This window comes from Thalassophryne amazonica, chromosome 19 (genome assembly GCF_902500255.1).
Source record: "Thalassophryne amazonica chromosome 19, fThaAma1.1, whole genome shotgun sequence".
Classification (NCBI taxonomy): Eukaryota; Metazoa; Chordata; class Actinopteri; order Batrachoidiformes; family Batrachoididae; genus Thalassophryne; species Thalassophryne amazonica.
Genome location: NC_047121.1, coordinates 28,077,010 through 28,091,994, shown reverse-complemented (window position 1 = coordinate 28,091,994; position 14,985 = coordinate 28,077,010). Strand labels below are relative to the sequence as shown.

The 14,985-nt window shown below is 42.7% G+C and overlaps 1 protein-coding gene and 1 non-coding gene across 3 annotated transcripts; one reads left to right on the top strand and one right to left on the bottom strand.

The window, feature by feature from the left end:
- The first annotated feature begins 1,921 nt into the window (after positions 1–1,921).
- LOC117500764 lies at positions 1,922–10,944 on the top strand. Of its 2 annotated transcripts, none has more exons than XM_034159538.1 (4): positions 1,922–2,671; positions 7,873–8,070; positions 8,201–8,411; positions 9,876–10,944. In XM_034159538.1, the coding sequence occupies exons 1-4, from the start codon at positions 2,329–2,331 to the stop codon at positions 10,108–10,110; spliced, it is 987 nt and encodes a 328-aa protein (XP_034015429.1). In that variant the 5' UTR covers positions 1,922–2,328; the 3' UTR covers positions 10,111–10,944. The 2 variants fall into 2 exon arrangements, with proteins under 2 accessions (XP_034015429.1, XP_034015430.1); XM_034159539.1 differs by having other exon boundaries at positions 1,925–2,671; positions 7,885–8,070.
- Positions 10,945–14,519: 3,575 nt separating this feature from the next.
- On the bottom strand, positions 14,520–14,591 carry trnaa-ugc. Its single transcript has one exon. It is a non-coding gene; the product is annotated as a tRNA-Ala (tRNA).
- Positions 14,592–14,985: the final 394 nt, after the last annotated feature.

The following is a 14,985-nucleotide window of genomic DNA, read 5'->3' as shown; positions in this document are numbered from 1 at the left end:
CCTCAAGGTCTCAGCCTGTCTCTATGTTATGTGACGCTCATTAGACATATTAAAATATGCCAACAAAACAAAATAGGAAATTCACTCATTATCATCTGTACCTCACCAAAACCAGGGCTGAATATGCAGTAGTTTCACTTAGTTGTGGACCCAGACTCGTCTCCACATTTACAAATTTGTCTCCACATGTACAAATCTTAATACACTTGTAAATCTCATTCTGCATTTGCAGATTTGTGTATTACTATATGAAACACTTCTTGCTTCAATAGTGGCCCCAGACAGCATATCAATGCAAAGTTCATAGAGTGTCTGTATTAATCCATTTAATTTTGCCCTGGTTGCCCGAACAAAATATCAGCGGGGCGTATAACCAAGAGCACTGCCTGTCCACCCAAACACATGCAACTAGATCTCCAAGACTCAATGTCATTGGACTGAGTGTCATTGGGCTAATTCCTATGACAATCATTCCTGAAGGAACTAGGACTACCAACTTCTCATGCTACCCAACCACTGCCCAGGCCAAACCAAGATTTTATTACATTCCATAGACAACCCCATAACACAATCAGGAAATTACCAAAAAGAAAAATGGATATTCATGATGGCATCCAAACTGCCTGCCATTTTTTAAAATTTCTTTAACACTTAAGCAGCTTAAAATGACACAAACATTTTCAAAGATATTCCATGAAAATAAAGTTTTAGCTTACAATAAATCTACACACACACACACACACACACACACACACACACACACACACACACACACACACACACACACACACACACACACACACACACACACACACACATCTTCAACCGCTTAGTCCAATCAAGGGTCACGGGGTGCTGGAGCCCATCCCAGCAGTCATAGAGCACGAGGCGGGGTACACCCTGGACAGGATGCCAGACTGTCACAGGGCCACAAACAGACAAACAAACACATTCACACCCACTCGCACACCTACGGACAATTTAAAAATTCCACTCCACCTAACCCGCATGCCTTTGGATATGGGAGGAAACCCACGCAAACACTTGGAGAACATGCAAACTCCACACAGAAAGGTCACAGGTGGGAATTGAACACATGACCTTCTCGCTGTGAGGCAATAGTGCTAACCACTAAGCCACTGTCCTGCCCACAATAAATCTATTTGTGCCTAAATAATTTCATTCACAAGTTTTACATTAAAAATCCAAAAATGGCCACCAAATAACCATTTATCTTTAACCTCCCCCCCCCCCAAAAAAAAACACAAAACCATTTACAAAACCATTTTACAGTCAGACTGTAAACATGTTTATTCTTGCTCTAAAGTTGGACATTTTAACATGGACCTCTATGGGAATGTGCTCTGTTTTGGACTCAGGGTCAAGTGTCCAGCAAGGAAATGGAACTTTCTGTACTTCTGGGAGAGCTTCATCCGAAATTATCAAAGTTTACTGCTTGATTGTAAACCACTTTAGGTCCCTGCTTACCGTGGAAAAGAATTGCAGTCCATTTAACTAGTGCTTGATAAGCATGTCTGCTTCTTCCTGCTCCTTCTGGAACACATTTATTTTTTGTTTTGGGCTTGTTTTTTGCTTGTGTGTGTGTGTGTGTGAGAGAGAGAGAGAGATCAAGATTAAGTGATGTTCTTTGTGCTTTAACTTTTATGTACTAACAACACATTGTGTCTATTGATTGTTTGAGACAAACTAAATTGAATATGTAACTAAAATATGAAAAATATCTAATTACTCCGTGGCAAACAATTCTAAAAGCTGTAAAGATATACTGGAAAAGAAATGAGCCTCTGGGACTATTTTGCAAAATGAGATGTAGTTTTTCTACAGAGACAGAGTCGGGAGTGAGACGTGCTTCTGTTCTCACACACACGATCTCTGCTCAGTCAGTGACGCGGCAGCAGGAAGAAGAAACGACGCGACCGTGAGGCTTCATTCTGAGCAGAAGCCGCACTAATAAGGCGTGTTCTGTACTCTGTGGGTCTCCCGCTGGTGAAGCTGGCGGCGCTGAAGCTTCCAGAAGAAGTCTGGCTGCAGGTGTTCAGCTTCCTGTCGTGGCAGGACAAGCTGAGGCTCCGCAGCAGCTGCAGGTACTTCAGAGGACTGCTGGATAAGTCTCCCCTCCTCTGGAGGGGCTTCTGTGTCGTCCTTAGGCACTTTCCTCTCTACAATAAGCGCTTCTGGCGCTGCCTTGCTCAGTGGCACGTCGGTAGCGTGGCGGTGCGTTCCGGGCGCCGGAAGCACCTGAAGCAGCTCGGACTGTGGCTTCCGGCTCTGAGCGCCGTCAGGCTGGATGGTTGGCAGGAAGTCAGTATGACTGAACTCGGGAGCTTCCGGCAGCTGGAGCGCTTGTCCATCACTTCCTGCGCCACGCCCCTACAGAGTGTGGATTTCCTGCTTCTCCTGAGTCAGCAGCTGAAGCAGCTCAGCATCTGTAATGTCCAGATCGCCTGTCCTGTCTCGCACCTGCTCAGCGCTATCATCGCCCTCAAACGACTGACCTCACTGCGTTTCCACCACAACGGCAGCCTGCATGTGCCTGCGGCCACTGGCCGCCGTCTGTTCACCAGCCTGCCCGAGCTACGGCAGCTTTCTTGGGAGATGATCACCTACAAGACTCTGCCGCATGACTTTTTTAGCTCCGCCCATTTGCAAGGTTAGCAGCCGCACAATAACTCCGCCCGGCATGCAAAATTGTACAACCTTGAGAGATTTCGCAACATTATCCACCATTTTCAGTAGGGTGTTTCCGGTTGCATAATGAAGCTCTCGGTACAGCTTTGCAAATTATTCTCTCTTCAGGTGTTGTCACACTGTGACGGATAGAACAAATGGACTTGTTACATATAAAATATAAAATCGTATAATCCAGTGTCCTCTGGATTTGGGGCTGTAATGGACAGATGAAGTCCCATTTAGCAGAACGATTTTCCCGGGTTCAAGACATACATGCATGCTGGGGGGGAGCCAGATTTGAGCGGGGTTCGCAGAGGTCTGAACAAAAATGTGGCTAGAATCCGGCTAGTTCAGGGATCATGATGTCATACTGCCTCACTACGTTCGTGCGCTGACAGTGTCTTCTCACTGTACCAATGTTCAGTGCACCTGCATCGGCGAGGACAGCAAACAACTCTTCGGCACTTTCTTGCCAAGAAAATCCAGTCAGGTTCAGACATTCAGATGAAGAAGATTAAAAAGCACACAGTCTTTTTCTTCAATTCAGTCTGACCTGCAACAGCCAGACTGCATGTTGCTGGGACAAGGACTGTCCTCACTCCCCGGTGCTGAATTCACACTGCTTGACATAGCTTTGGACAATCAGAAGCCCAGTCTGAAGGATCAGACAACCACAGGATATATACAACACATGAGTATTGTATAAGTAAATAACAAATAAGGGGGACAAAACAGTAAACATGCAGGTATTGGGAAAGCTCTCTGCCCAATGCCCACTCAGTTTTGAGCATGCACAAAACTGTCTGACGGACTTGGTGGACATCAGCTGACAAGGAATGCAGTTAGCGAATGGGAAAAGAAGTTTTGCAGCACAAAAACATCCAAAATTCATATCAGCTCCCTCATATGTTTTCTTAATCCATCACTGTGTATCGGTTGGCTGATAATATCGGCTGATATAAGCTTTTCACAAACATATTATCAGTGTTATTTTTGCCAATATGAAAACTTTTATCAAATAATGCAGAAAAACACTTTACCTTTCGGATATGTTGTTATTACATAGTTTGTCCAGCAGAGGGCAGTCCAGTAGTCTTCCTAATTATAATTTTTAAGGTAGGGACACAAAAATGTTTAAAAATTAAATTTAAGAAATTATTGCAACTTTTATTGTATATATTGTTATTGTAATTTTTATAAGGTAAGTATCAGTCAGGCTGTATTTAGGATTAGGAAGGATGGTGTGGTTTTACACGTTTCACCTGGTTTTTGGTTTAGCGTTAGTAAGGGGTGAGAGACTGATTGATGCACCTAAGGCTTCACAGAAGGATATCCAGATTTGGGAAGTGGTTTGGGGACCTTGATCGGAGGTGATGTCAAGGGGAGTTTTGTACAGATGCTATTTCACTTCAGTGAGGTGAATCACTTGAACTATAAGAGGATATTAGCTATGACATTTTGTCCACGTTTTGCTTTTTTAGGCCCGATGAAGCATGCAGGTGTCTCGTGTTGAGGACTCTAACAGTTGATAAGGTCCATGGGGACAACCATATTTTGTCTGGCTATGACAGATGACTGGCACCTTCTGAAAGGTGGGGATGGACTGGCTGTTGAACTGCATGGTTGCCATCCAAGAGCCAGGGCAGTTCAGTGTTGGAGTGGGTTCTTTGACGTGTGATACCAGTGCATGCTCCCATGACTTGACCTGACCCATTTCTTGCGTCGAAGGCAGCTGAATCATGCAGTGAAAAGTACAGCCTCGGGTAAACAATTGAAAATAGTGAGAATTGTGGTGGATCAGGGCTGGCTGGTCTGGGTAGTGGATGGAGGAGGCCAGAAGGTGGTTGATAAATGGACTCCCTTCTAGCACATACTGCATAAGTTGCCATGAAGGTTCAAACATCAGCACCCCTGGCGGGCCACAGGAAGTGTCGCTACAGTAGGTCCAGTGTGTCAGTGGAACCAGAGTGTCAGGCAAACGGTGAAGAGTGAGCCCACTGTGGGGACTTGTGAATGGATGGTGTCTGGGACAAATACACAACCTGGAGGAACACCGTTTTCAATTGGGCTGGTTCTGCTGGGCCTCCTGGGCCATGGCCTTTACTGCCCAGTTAGACTTTGGAGACATGGGAGCGTGACTGAAGGTGAACAGCAGGGAGAGATCTGGCTAGTAGGCATTGTTGGATCTGGACCAACAAGTCACCATAACATTGACTAATCAAAAAAAAAAAAAACATTGACCAGTGGGCCTAGCTGAGACTGAAACCCTTCTTCATTTTGAATGTAAGCCAGATGATTGTGAGTAGCTTGCTTATTATTGAAATAATTGCGCAGGAGCTGGAATGTTTCAGTCGACTCTTGTTTATAGCAACGAATCCTAACACTGACTTGTCAAACCCTTGCGGCAAATAAATGTCATTGATGCTTGATATTTTACAGTTTATTGCAAATAACTAAAAATATAACCAACAGCCTTCACTCAGATTGGAAATCGCCATATTGCATCACTCAGCACTTGTCTATTTTGGTCCCGCCTTGCTGGCAGCATAGTGACCTCTTGTGGCTGTAAAATGCCCACTCTCTTTGAAAATGAATGGCAGCTGGTCACTTTGCATCTGTCTCTTGTACCTAATATAACCAAGATGGGATGGCCAGCCCAGCCATGCTTGACAGCATTATAAACATAGTTGGAATGCCCTCTGATGGACATACTACATAATGACACTATTTGTAACCAAGCTGAGACGGTGCAGGTTTTCCTTGCTTTTGATGATCTCAACACAAGATTTTCATGGATTCAAGAAATTCTAAGATTTTTCTTGGAATGACATCACTAAGAGCTACTTTTAGCCTCAGGATGCTTTGTGAACACGGGCCCTGGACTTTAAGTTGCAAAGAGGTTTATCAGTGAAATCACGCGTTGCAAGAAAAACTTGCAGTCTCGGCCCTTTGTGGTGCACTCTTGCCCATCCTTGAGCTAAAGTGTTTTCTGTAGTATTTATTTGATAAAATAAGTTATAATGTCAACAAAATGAATGCCGATACCGATTTGTTAGTGAAAGGCTCATATCAGCCGATATTATTGATCAGCCAACACATCGGTCAGTCTCTAAACTCCAAATCCTCTTAACCCTAACCCTATCTAGACCGGGGGAGGAGGGGGGCAAAAGTGCCCGCGACAACTTTTACATTGTATAATTTCTTAACTTATGCTAGGACTACGAAACTTGGTGACTTTTCCTAAAATTTAGTTGGCTTCAATTTGGTACCAAAACCTTAAGTCCATCAGCTTTGCTGTTTCCATGGCAACGGTTTTCTGACAGGTATGTCTTACCCAAAATCACCAATCTAAGTTTCATCAATGTACTTTCCATATTTTGTACTTAACATATACTTATTCCTTTATATTAACTTTACCTAATTTAATGTCAGCTTTGTTAATTAGAATTAATTTATGCTAATTTGATGATGTCATTATGACGCCATAATTACACTCAACAAAAATATAAACGCAACACTTTTGGTTTTTCTCCCATTTTGTATGAGATGAACTCAAAGATCTAAAACTTTTTCCACATACACAATATCACCATTTCCCTCAAATATTGTTCACAAACCAGTCTAAATCTGTGATAGTGAGCACTTCTCCTTTGCTGAGATAATCCATCCCACCTCACAGGTGTGCCATATCAAGATGCTGATTAGACACCATGATTAGTGCACAGGTGTGCCTTAGACTGTCCACAATAAAAGGCCACTCTGAAAGGTGCAGTTTTGTTTTATTGGGGGGGGGATACCAGTCAGTATCTGGTGTGACCACCATTTGCCTCATGCAGTGCAACACATCTCCTTCGCATAGAGTTGATCAGGTTGTCAATTGTGGCCTGTGATATGTTGGTCCACTCCTCTTCAATGGCTGTGCGAAGTTGCTGGATATTGGTAGGAACTGGTACACGCTGTCGTATACGCCGGTCCAGAGCATCCCAAACATGCTCAATGGGTGACATGTCCGGTGAGTATGCCGGCCATGCAAGAACTGGGACATTTTCAGCTTCCAAGAATTGTGTACAGATCCTTGCAACATGGGGCCGTGCATTATCCTGCTGCAACATGAGGTGATGTTCTTGGATGTATGGCACAACAATGGGCCTCAGGATCTCGTCACAGTATCTCTGTGCATTCAAAATGCCATCAATAAAATGCACCTGTGTTCTTCGTCCATAACAGACGCCTGCCCATACCATAACCCCACCCCACCGCCACCATGGGCCACTCGATCCACAACATTGACATCAGAAAACCGCTCACCCACACGACGCCACACACGCTGTCTGCCATCTGCCCTGAACAGTGTGAACCGGGATTCATCCGTGAAGAGAACACCTCTCCAACGTGCCAAACGCCAGCGAATGTGAGCATTTGCCCACTCAAGTCGGTTACGACGACGAACTGGAGTCAGGTCGAGACCCTGATGAGGACGACGAGCATGCAGATGAGCTTCCCTGAGACGGTTTCTGACAGTTTGTGCAGAAATTCTTTGGTTATGCAAACCGATTGTTTCAGCAGCTGTCCGAGTGGCTGGTCTCAGACGATCTTGGAGGTGAACATGCTGGATGTGAAGGTCCTGGGCTGGTGTGGTTACACGTGGTCTGTGGTTGTGAGGCTGGTTGGATGTACTGCCAAATTCTCTGAAACGCCTTTGGAGACGGCTTATGGTAGAGAAATGAACATTTAATACACGAGCAACAGCTCTGGTTGACATTCCTGCTGTCAGCATGCCAATTGCACGCTCCCTCAAATCTTGCGACATCTGTGGCATTATGCTGTGTGATAAAACTGCACCTTTCAGAGTAATAATAACACCAATATATTTTTAGCGATTACATGTTTGTACATCATGCCCTGCAAATTTGGTTGCAATATATCATGTCATTAAGGACTTACAGTTTACTGTCAATGTTATGAGAAATTGAAGCCAGTTTGCCATGTCTATGACGTTATTTTTTGATATTTTTTGTAGTTGCCATTTGCAGCAGAAATCGTTGTGAACATTTAAGTGCTCTAAGGCACTTAAATGTTAAGGCTATACCGTTCACCAGCTATGAGGGAGAGGCAGAAAGAGCCCGGTCTACATAGGGTTAAGTCCCTCTGCAGATATATATATTTTTAAGCTCACAACAGATGTTCTGGCAGGTACTCTGAAGCTGTCCGCTCTGGAACTGTTGAACTACGATGCTGTAGTAACGCAGGAAACTTTGCAGTCTTTGTCCGACCTTCGCAGCCTGTCAATAATCCACCTGTACTCTGTCCCTGGGCCGACGTGTCACCTGCAGACATGGCTGACGGCGTTGCCATGGCTGAACAGCCTCAGTGTTCACGGTAAGTCTCCAGTGAGTAGTTCTTTCAGATGAGCTTAGTGATGGGATGATGCTTAGATATGATCAATGATCTCATGAATGACAACTACGAAGACCAACAAAGTTCAGAGTCGTCCTTTCTGCACCAACAGGAGGACATCCTCTTGGGGTGTACGCTAACTTTCTGCCAGAATCCCTGCACAGTCTGACACTGTGTGTGGACATGAAGCCCGAAGACCTGGAGACAGTCGGACAGAGAACTCCGCATCTGCAACACCTTCACCTGGAGCCGTGGACCTCCATCTGTGGTCTGCTCAGTCTGCTCCCTCAGTTGTTCCCCCAGCTCAGGACACTCAGGATCAGGCAAGTTCAATAGCCATTTAATGTCACTTTAAACTTAACCTTTGGTACATTTTCAAAGTCTTTGCACACTGAGGGCTGGATCCACTCTGCAGAAATCATTATTCAGATGTTACAGTACGAAGTCACATCTTCATGACAGAAGATTCAGTAGCACCGATACAGTTGTGCTCAAACGTTTTGCTTTTTTGGCCATTTTTAAGACGATATGAATTACAACACAAAAACTTTTTTTTCACTCATGGTTAGTGGTTGGGTGAAGCCATTTATTATACCTAAATGACCCTGATCCAAGTTTACATACCCCTGTTCTTAATACTGTGTATTGCCCCTTTAACATCAGCTACAGCTTGGAGTCTTTTGTGGTAGTTTTGGACGAGGCTCTCTGATGGTAAAGCTGCCACTGAATATGTTTCAGACTTTATTTACATTAATTACGAAGAAATACAAAACAGTATGGCACTTTATGGTAAATCTGCATGGAGTTCTCAAAAACTGAGTGACTGTGCAAGAAGAAGAGTGAGGAAAGCCACGAAGACACCCAGACAACCCAGGAGAAGTTATGGGCTTAGATGGCTTTGATTGGAGAAATTGTGCACAGTGCAAGCTTTGCATTTTGCATCACTACTCTTAGCTTCATAGTGGAGTAGAGCAGAGAAGGATTTTCTTTCACCAAAACGGATCAAATCCAGGCCTTCTGGCAATTTGTAGCTAAACTTTCAGGTCTTATTTTTAAGAAAATCCTCCTCTATACCACTTCATCATGAAGATGGATAACTGGTGATACAAAATGCAAAGCTTGCACTGTACATAATTTCTCCAATCACAGCCACGTAAGCCTGTAACTTCTTCTGGGTTGTCTGGGTGCCTTGTTGGCTTTCCTCACTCTTCTACTTCTTGCACAGTTGCTCAGTTTTTGAGAACTGTCTACTCCATGCAGATTTACCATAGAGTGCCATACTGTTTGTATTTCTTTGTAATTGATGTAAATAAAGTCCAAAACATATTCAGTGGCAGTTTTACCATCAGAGAGCCTCGTCCAAAACTACCACAAAAGACTCCAAGCTGTCGTTGATGTTAAAGGGGCAATACACAGTATTAAGAACAGGGGTATGTAAACTTTAGATCAGGTTCATTTGGGTAGTTTTCTTGTCATTTTGATTTAAAAAGAGGAAACAGTTGTTTGACAATAAATGGCTTCACCCAACCACTAACCATGAGTGAAAAAAAGTTTTTGTGTTGTCATTCATTTCTCTTAAAAATGGCCAAAAAAGCAAAAATTCTGCCAGCGTATGTAAACTTTTGAGCACAACTGTATATAATACATACAGGCAGCCGTCATCGTCCGTGGTTGTCCATCATGAGCAGACGGATGACCAGTATGTCGACTTTTTGAACCCGATGAAGGGAAAAGATACCACCTCTGAACTCCTGGTAACAGTGGTCTGCTTGTTGTTATTTTTTCAGGCATCAACACGTGTCAGATAGTGACTTCCTGAGTCTGCAGCACCTGCCGCACCTCAGAATTCTGGAGGTTTTGGATTCGTACCACAGACCTGATCCGGCGGACCCCAGCTGTGTCGTCTACGAGCTGAGTCAGCGCCTCTTGCGGCTCATTTCAGAGCTGCAGCGGTTGACTAATCACAGAGTCTGCGTCACTACGGCCAGGCGGAGAGACCCGCTCACCTGCCAGTGCTTCTAACCAATCACAGCCACACGCTGGACACTTCACCCAAACCTGTTGTGACATCATGCAGTGGGTGTGGCCAGAAGTGCACCATAGCACTAGGGAAGCTCATGTCACATGTCAAGACGCTATTTTGTTGAACATATTTTTAAATCGTATTCAGGGCTGCATCATTAAGTGCCTTGCACCTTAGCAATTCCCACCATTTCCCTTGTGGGAATCCCATTATAGGCATTATCGTATCACCAAACCTGAGTCTGAACATTCCTCTTGATACACACAAAATGTGCAGAGTTTGCAGTTTTGGTTCATAAAATATCGCAACAAACTGATTTTCATACAGTCCAGTTTCATCATTGGGACACAATTCACAGTAATACTGTAAGTTTAGTTCAGTGTCAGTCACTATAGTAACCTGGTTGGGAAAAGGTTTTTTTTTAAATAAACCTTTTCAGTCTCCTCCCTCTTACAGCTGTTTCACCTCCTCCTTCATCTGCCGTCATGTCTCGGTGGACTTTAACCTACTTATCTTTGCAATACTGAGTAGTTTTCTTGCAGCTGAATCTGTTAGGACAATCGACAAACCCATGAAAAGGGAATTATAGTATATCTCACTGAGCTGCAGCTTCTTCCGCCTGGTGTGTGTATGTATTGAAACGTGTGTCTACCTCAAAACAGAGCGTGTCATCGTACAACTGCTTTGCTCCTCATTAAGTGGAAGTAAAATGGACCAATCAGAGGCCAGTCAGGCACCAAAATTTATATGAATATTTTTTCTTTTCTATAATGTTTGGTTTGTGGTGGAAAAATTGTTGACCAAACCTGTGAGTGCTGTACTTCAGAAATAAGAAGTCAAATGCCTTTGTGGAGTTTATTTTATTCCTCGCAAAGGGGGTCAAACAGGTCAGAGCAGTAAAAGAAACTGAATTATGAGCAGAATTCCCAAAGATGGTAGAAGTTACATACATTTAATCTGTAGCTGAGCAGGAAGGATCCACACGGTCGGGTTATCAGCAGCTGCTAAGCGCTTGAAAAACTCACTCTTACCCGTGTCTTTGGAAAAGTCCATCACATGTTATGTTCTCACTACAACAGCATCTTTTCTGCACCTTAAAATACACCTTTATATGCGCTAAAAATAAAATCACAGTTTAGTTCACTTGACTAACAGCATCCCGGATTGGCTGGAACCAGAGGTCTTTTCTGGCCCGGCACCTGCTGCTGTGGTGTAATGTTTTTTTTGTTTTTTTTACCAAAGACAAGCGATGGACTAAAAAATATGAAGATATGCAAATGCCAGAAGGTGATTATGTTGTGTATTACTGATAACATTTAGCAGATGTTTAGAAGGATATGTATATACTCTTTTTGCACAGACTAGGTAATAGCATTAAGAAAAACACACCTGATATATTAAAATATCGCATGCAAAAACATGTTGTGCAAACTGTATGCTTAAAAAAAAAAAAGCTGTGAGACAAGAATGTGGAATTAAGGTTGAAAATTTCAGTAAAGCACTTAATTTTTTCTTTTTTTCCTTTTGAAAGGGACGTTAAATTAAATCAAACATACCAATGGAAAATTATGATAATTTGGGCTTTTTAAAATATATTTATTTAGGTTTTATTTTATTTTTTTCCTTTTAAAGGGTGAATTTCCATGACCCAAAGTTGAACTCTCCAGACCTGGGTACTTTCCAGATTTTTTTGAGGATTCTGTGAATTTTGCTTCCTTTTGTCGGCAAATAAAAACTGTTGCGTTGGGACTTTGATTTTTCTCTGACTTTTTTGGACATCAAGGAGATATTTTTTGAACCATTGAACTCGGCTAAAACAGTCAGACTCTCGTCTGGTGATCAAGGCCTCTGTCCAAGCTCTCCACGACATTTCTGCTTCAACAAGTCTCATCACAGGCTAAATCAACTCAGTTTTCAGCAACAGACTCAGAATTTGTTGAACCAGCTTTCCAAAACAGCAGCTGTTACTGCAGCATACACCCATACGAGTGCAGCAGGGTTAGGGTTAGGGTAAGCAGGTAAGTGAAACAATCATGCAAATGGTGATAAAAGCATCAAATTTGGCAGAAATACTCCTTAGACACTCTTTTGAAAAAACCAATTGGCCACTTGACTTGTCCATCGGTGGTCAGGTAGGGGTCAACTGAAGAATTACACAGAGGTCAAAATTAAAAGATGCTCTAATCATATTGAAAAATATTCCACATTATTTGACTGATCATAAAGATTCCAAAAAGGTATAGTTTGGACTATCTGTGACTGATTTCTATGGAGTTACGGGATAAAAACAGCAAGAATGGTGACAAAGGTCAGTATCATTTTGTACAGGGGTCAAAAGTCAAGTTGCTCCAATTTTGGTAAAAAGTGATGCAAATTATTGGTTGAGCTAATAGGATTAATAAATGGACTAGTGTTGACAGTGTTGAATGCTTGGTCTCCAAAGTAAAGGTCAAACAAGGTCTACGAGGGTAGGCTGAAAAGTTCTAAGGCTCCCCATGACGGAGTAATGCATTAACTGCATTATAGTGAGCCTTAGAACTTTTCAGCCTACCCTCGTACATCTATTGGATTCTATGACGTGACATGTTACCCCGTAACGTGATAAGTAAGGATGATACATGGTCCAAACTATTCCTTTTTAAAACCGTGTTAACACTAGTAATTTGCATCACTTTTTTACCAAAATTGGAGCAACTTAAACTTTTGACCCCTGTACAAAATGAAACTGAGCTAATTCTTCAATTGACCCCTACCTGACCACCAATTGAAAAGTCAAGTGGCCAATCGTTTTTTTCAAAAGAGGATTGTCTGAGGAGTATTTCTGCTGAATTTGATGCTTTCATCACCATTTGCAGGATTCCCCCCTAAATATTCTCTTATCCGCTGCACTATACATGCACACACCCCAGTGTTGGCTTTGGCGAGTTCCTGTATTGTACTTTTTTGTTGTTGGTTTGTTTTGTGGGAATGATGGTTTTGGTTAGTTTTGGAAGAGGAGAATAAAATTTTCTTTTACAAACTGCAGTAAATGTATGTGGACATGTTTCCAATTTATTTCATTTATACGGCACCAAATCACAACAAAGTTGCCTCAAGGTGCTTCACACCAGTAAGGTCTAACCTTACCAACCCCTAGAGCAAGCATACCAGGTGACAGTGGTAAAGAAAAACTCCCTCTGATGATTTGAGGAAGAAACCTCAAGCAGACCAGACTCAAAGGGATGACCCTCTGCTTGGGCCATGCTACTGACACAAATGACAAAACAAATATACAAGAAATTTTGGGAGTCCATGTTGATGTATAGGACGGGAGACTTGCAGAAGAAGACACCCACTCCCATCTCAAACAGAAAAAAAAAAAAAAAAAATCAAATGGCAGAAAGACAACAAATACAGTATAATTTGTCAGCATTAAGCAACAAGAAAAACATAGGACAAATACTAAGGTGTCGCTGGCCACTAGCCCTAAGCTTCACTAAAAGACCCAGACTTCAGATAAAATTGAGGCTGCGACCTGCTCTCTTTTCTAATAGAATGAATTTAAAAGGGTAAAAAGCATAGTAACATATTATGCCATTATACTAACTATATGAAAGTGAAAATAAATGTATCTTAAGTCTGGACTTGAAAATCTCTACAGAATCTGACTGTTTTATTGACACAGGGAGATCATTCCATAGAACAGGAGCACGATAAGAGAAAGCTCTGTGACCCGTATACTTTTTATTCACCCTTGGGACATAAAGTAGTCCTGCACCCTAAGAACGCAGAGCCCGGGCCGGTACGTAAGCTTTAAGTAGGTCAGCTAAGTAAAAAGTAAAACCAAAAAGTAAAAAGTAAAACCAAAACATCACAATATGTACCCAAAGGGTGCTATATAAAGGGAGAAAAGCAAGGAACCTAAGGCGGACCCCTGTGGAACCCCAAATTTCATGCTACTAAGGTTAGAGGTTGTGAGGTTTATTTTACAAAACACAGTGAGAGGAGGGAGGTGGTGCCATAATGGTTTGCACATTGCAATCCGGGTTCCCTTCCCGATTGCAGCCACGCTCCCAACAGTGCCGGGGAGGAGTGAGAGACTCGTACTGTAGGCCCTTATGGAAACAAGCTTTGCACTTTTGTTGGCTATCCACATTAAAGTTGATCCTCAAACCACTGTACTCTTCATTTTGGATTTATTAAAGGTCAATGAAAACAGGACTGGACCCTCAGACGGTGTCCATCTTGTGAAAGTCCCAGAAAATGGGTCATACAGCACTTTTTATACAATGTGGACATTAACAGTGGGTGTTACAGTTGCGGGTTGCTTGGCTAATTCATCTTATAATGGTGAAACCACGAGCAAAGAAAGGAAGGAAAAAAAAAAAAAAAAAAAAAAAAAAAAAAAAAAAAAAAAAAAAAAAGCCTCTGGAGATGCCGGGGATTGAACCCGGGGCCTCATACATGCAAAGCATGCGCTCTACCACTGAGCTACATCCCCGACGTTGGGAAAAATGGCCCAATTTTCTTTTGTAGTCTACATAATGGCAATGTTGTACTATATCTTACTATTTTATTGCTTCATTGCTACTTCCCGGCACCTGAGGGTTATTTAAAACCGGTTCTCATTTATTCTGTGCGATAGTCTAGCGACGACGGGTGCAATTCCCCTTTTTGACCACAACACATGTCTACGCCTTCTGGCGCTGTTGCGGAGCCTGCTCAGTTAACTCACACATGGCTTATTCATTTTTGATATTAAAAAGATAATTCACGCACTACTATTTTCTGCTCAGTGTGGGTTTGAGAGCTTTTATTTGATGTCCTACCTGCCCTGTTGGGCCTCGACTCGTTTGTTCGGGCCCAGCTTCGTGACGTAACGCCCCCACGTGCTG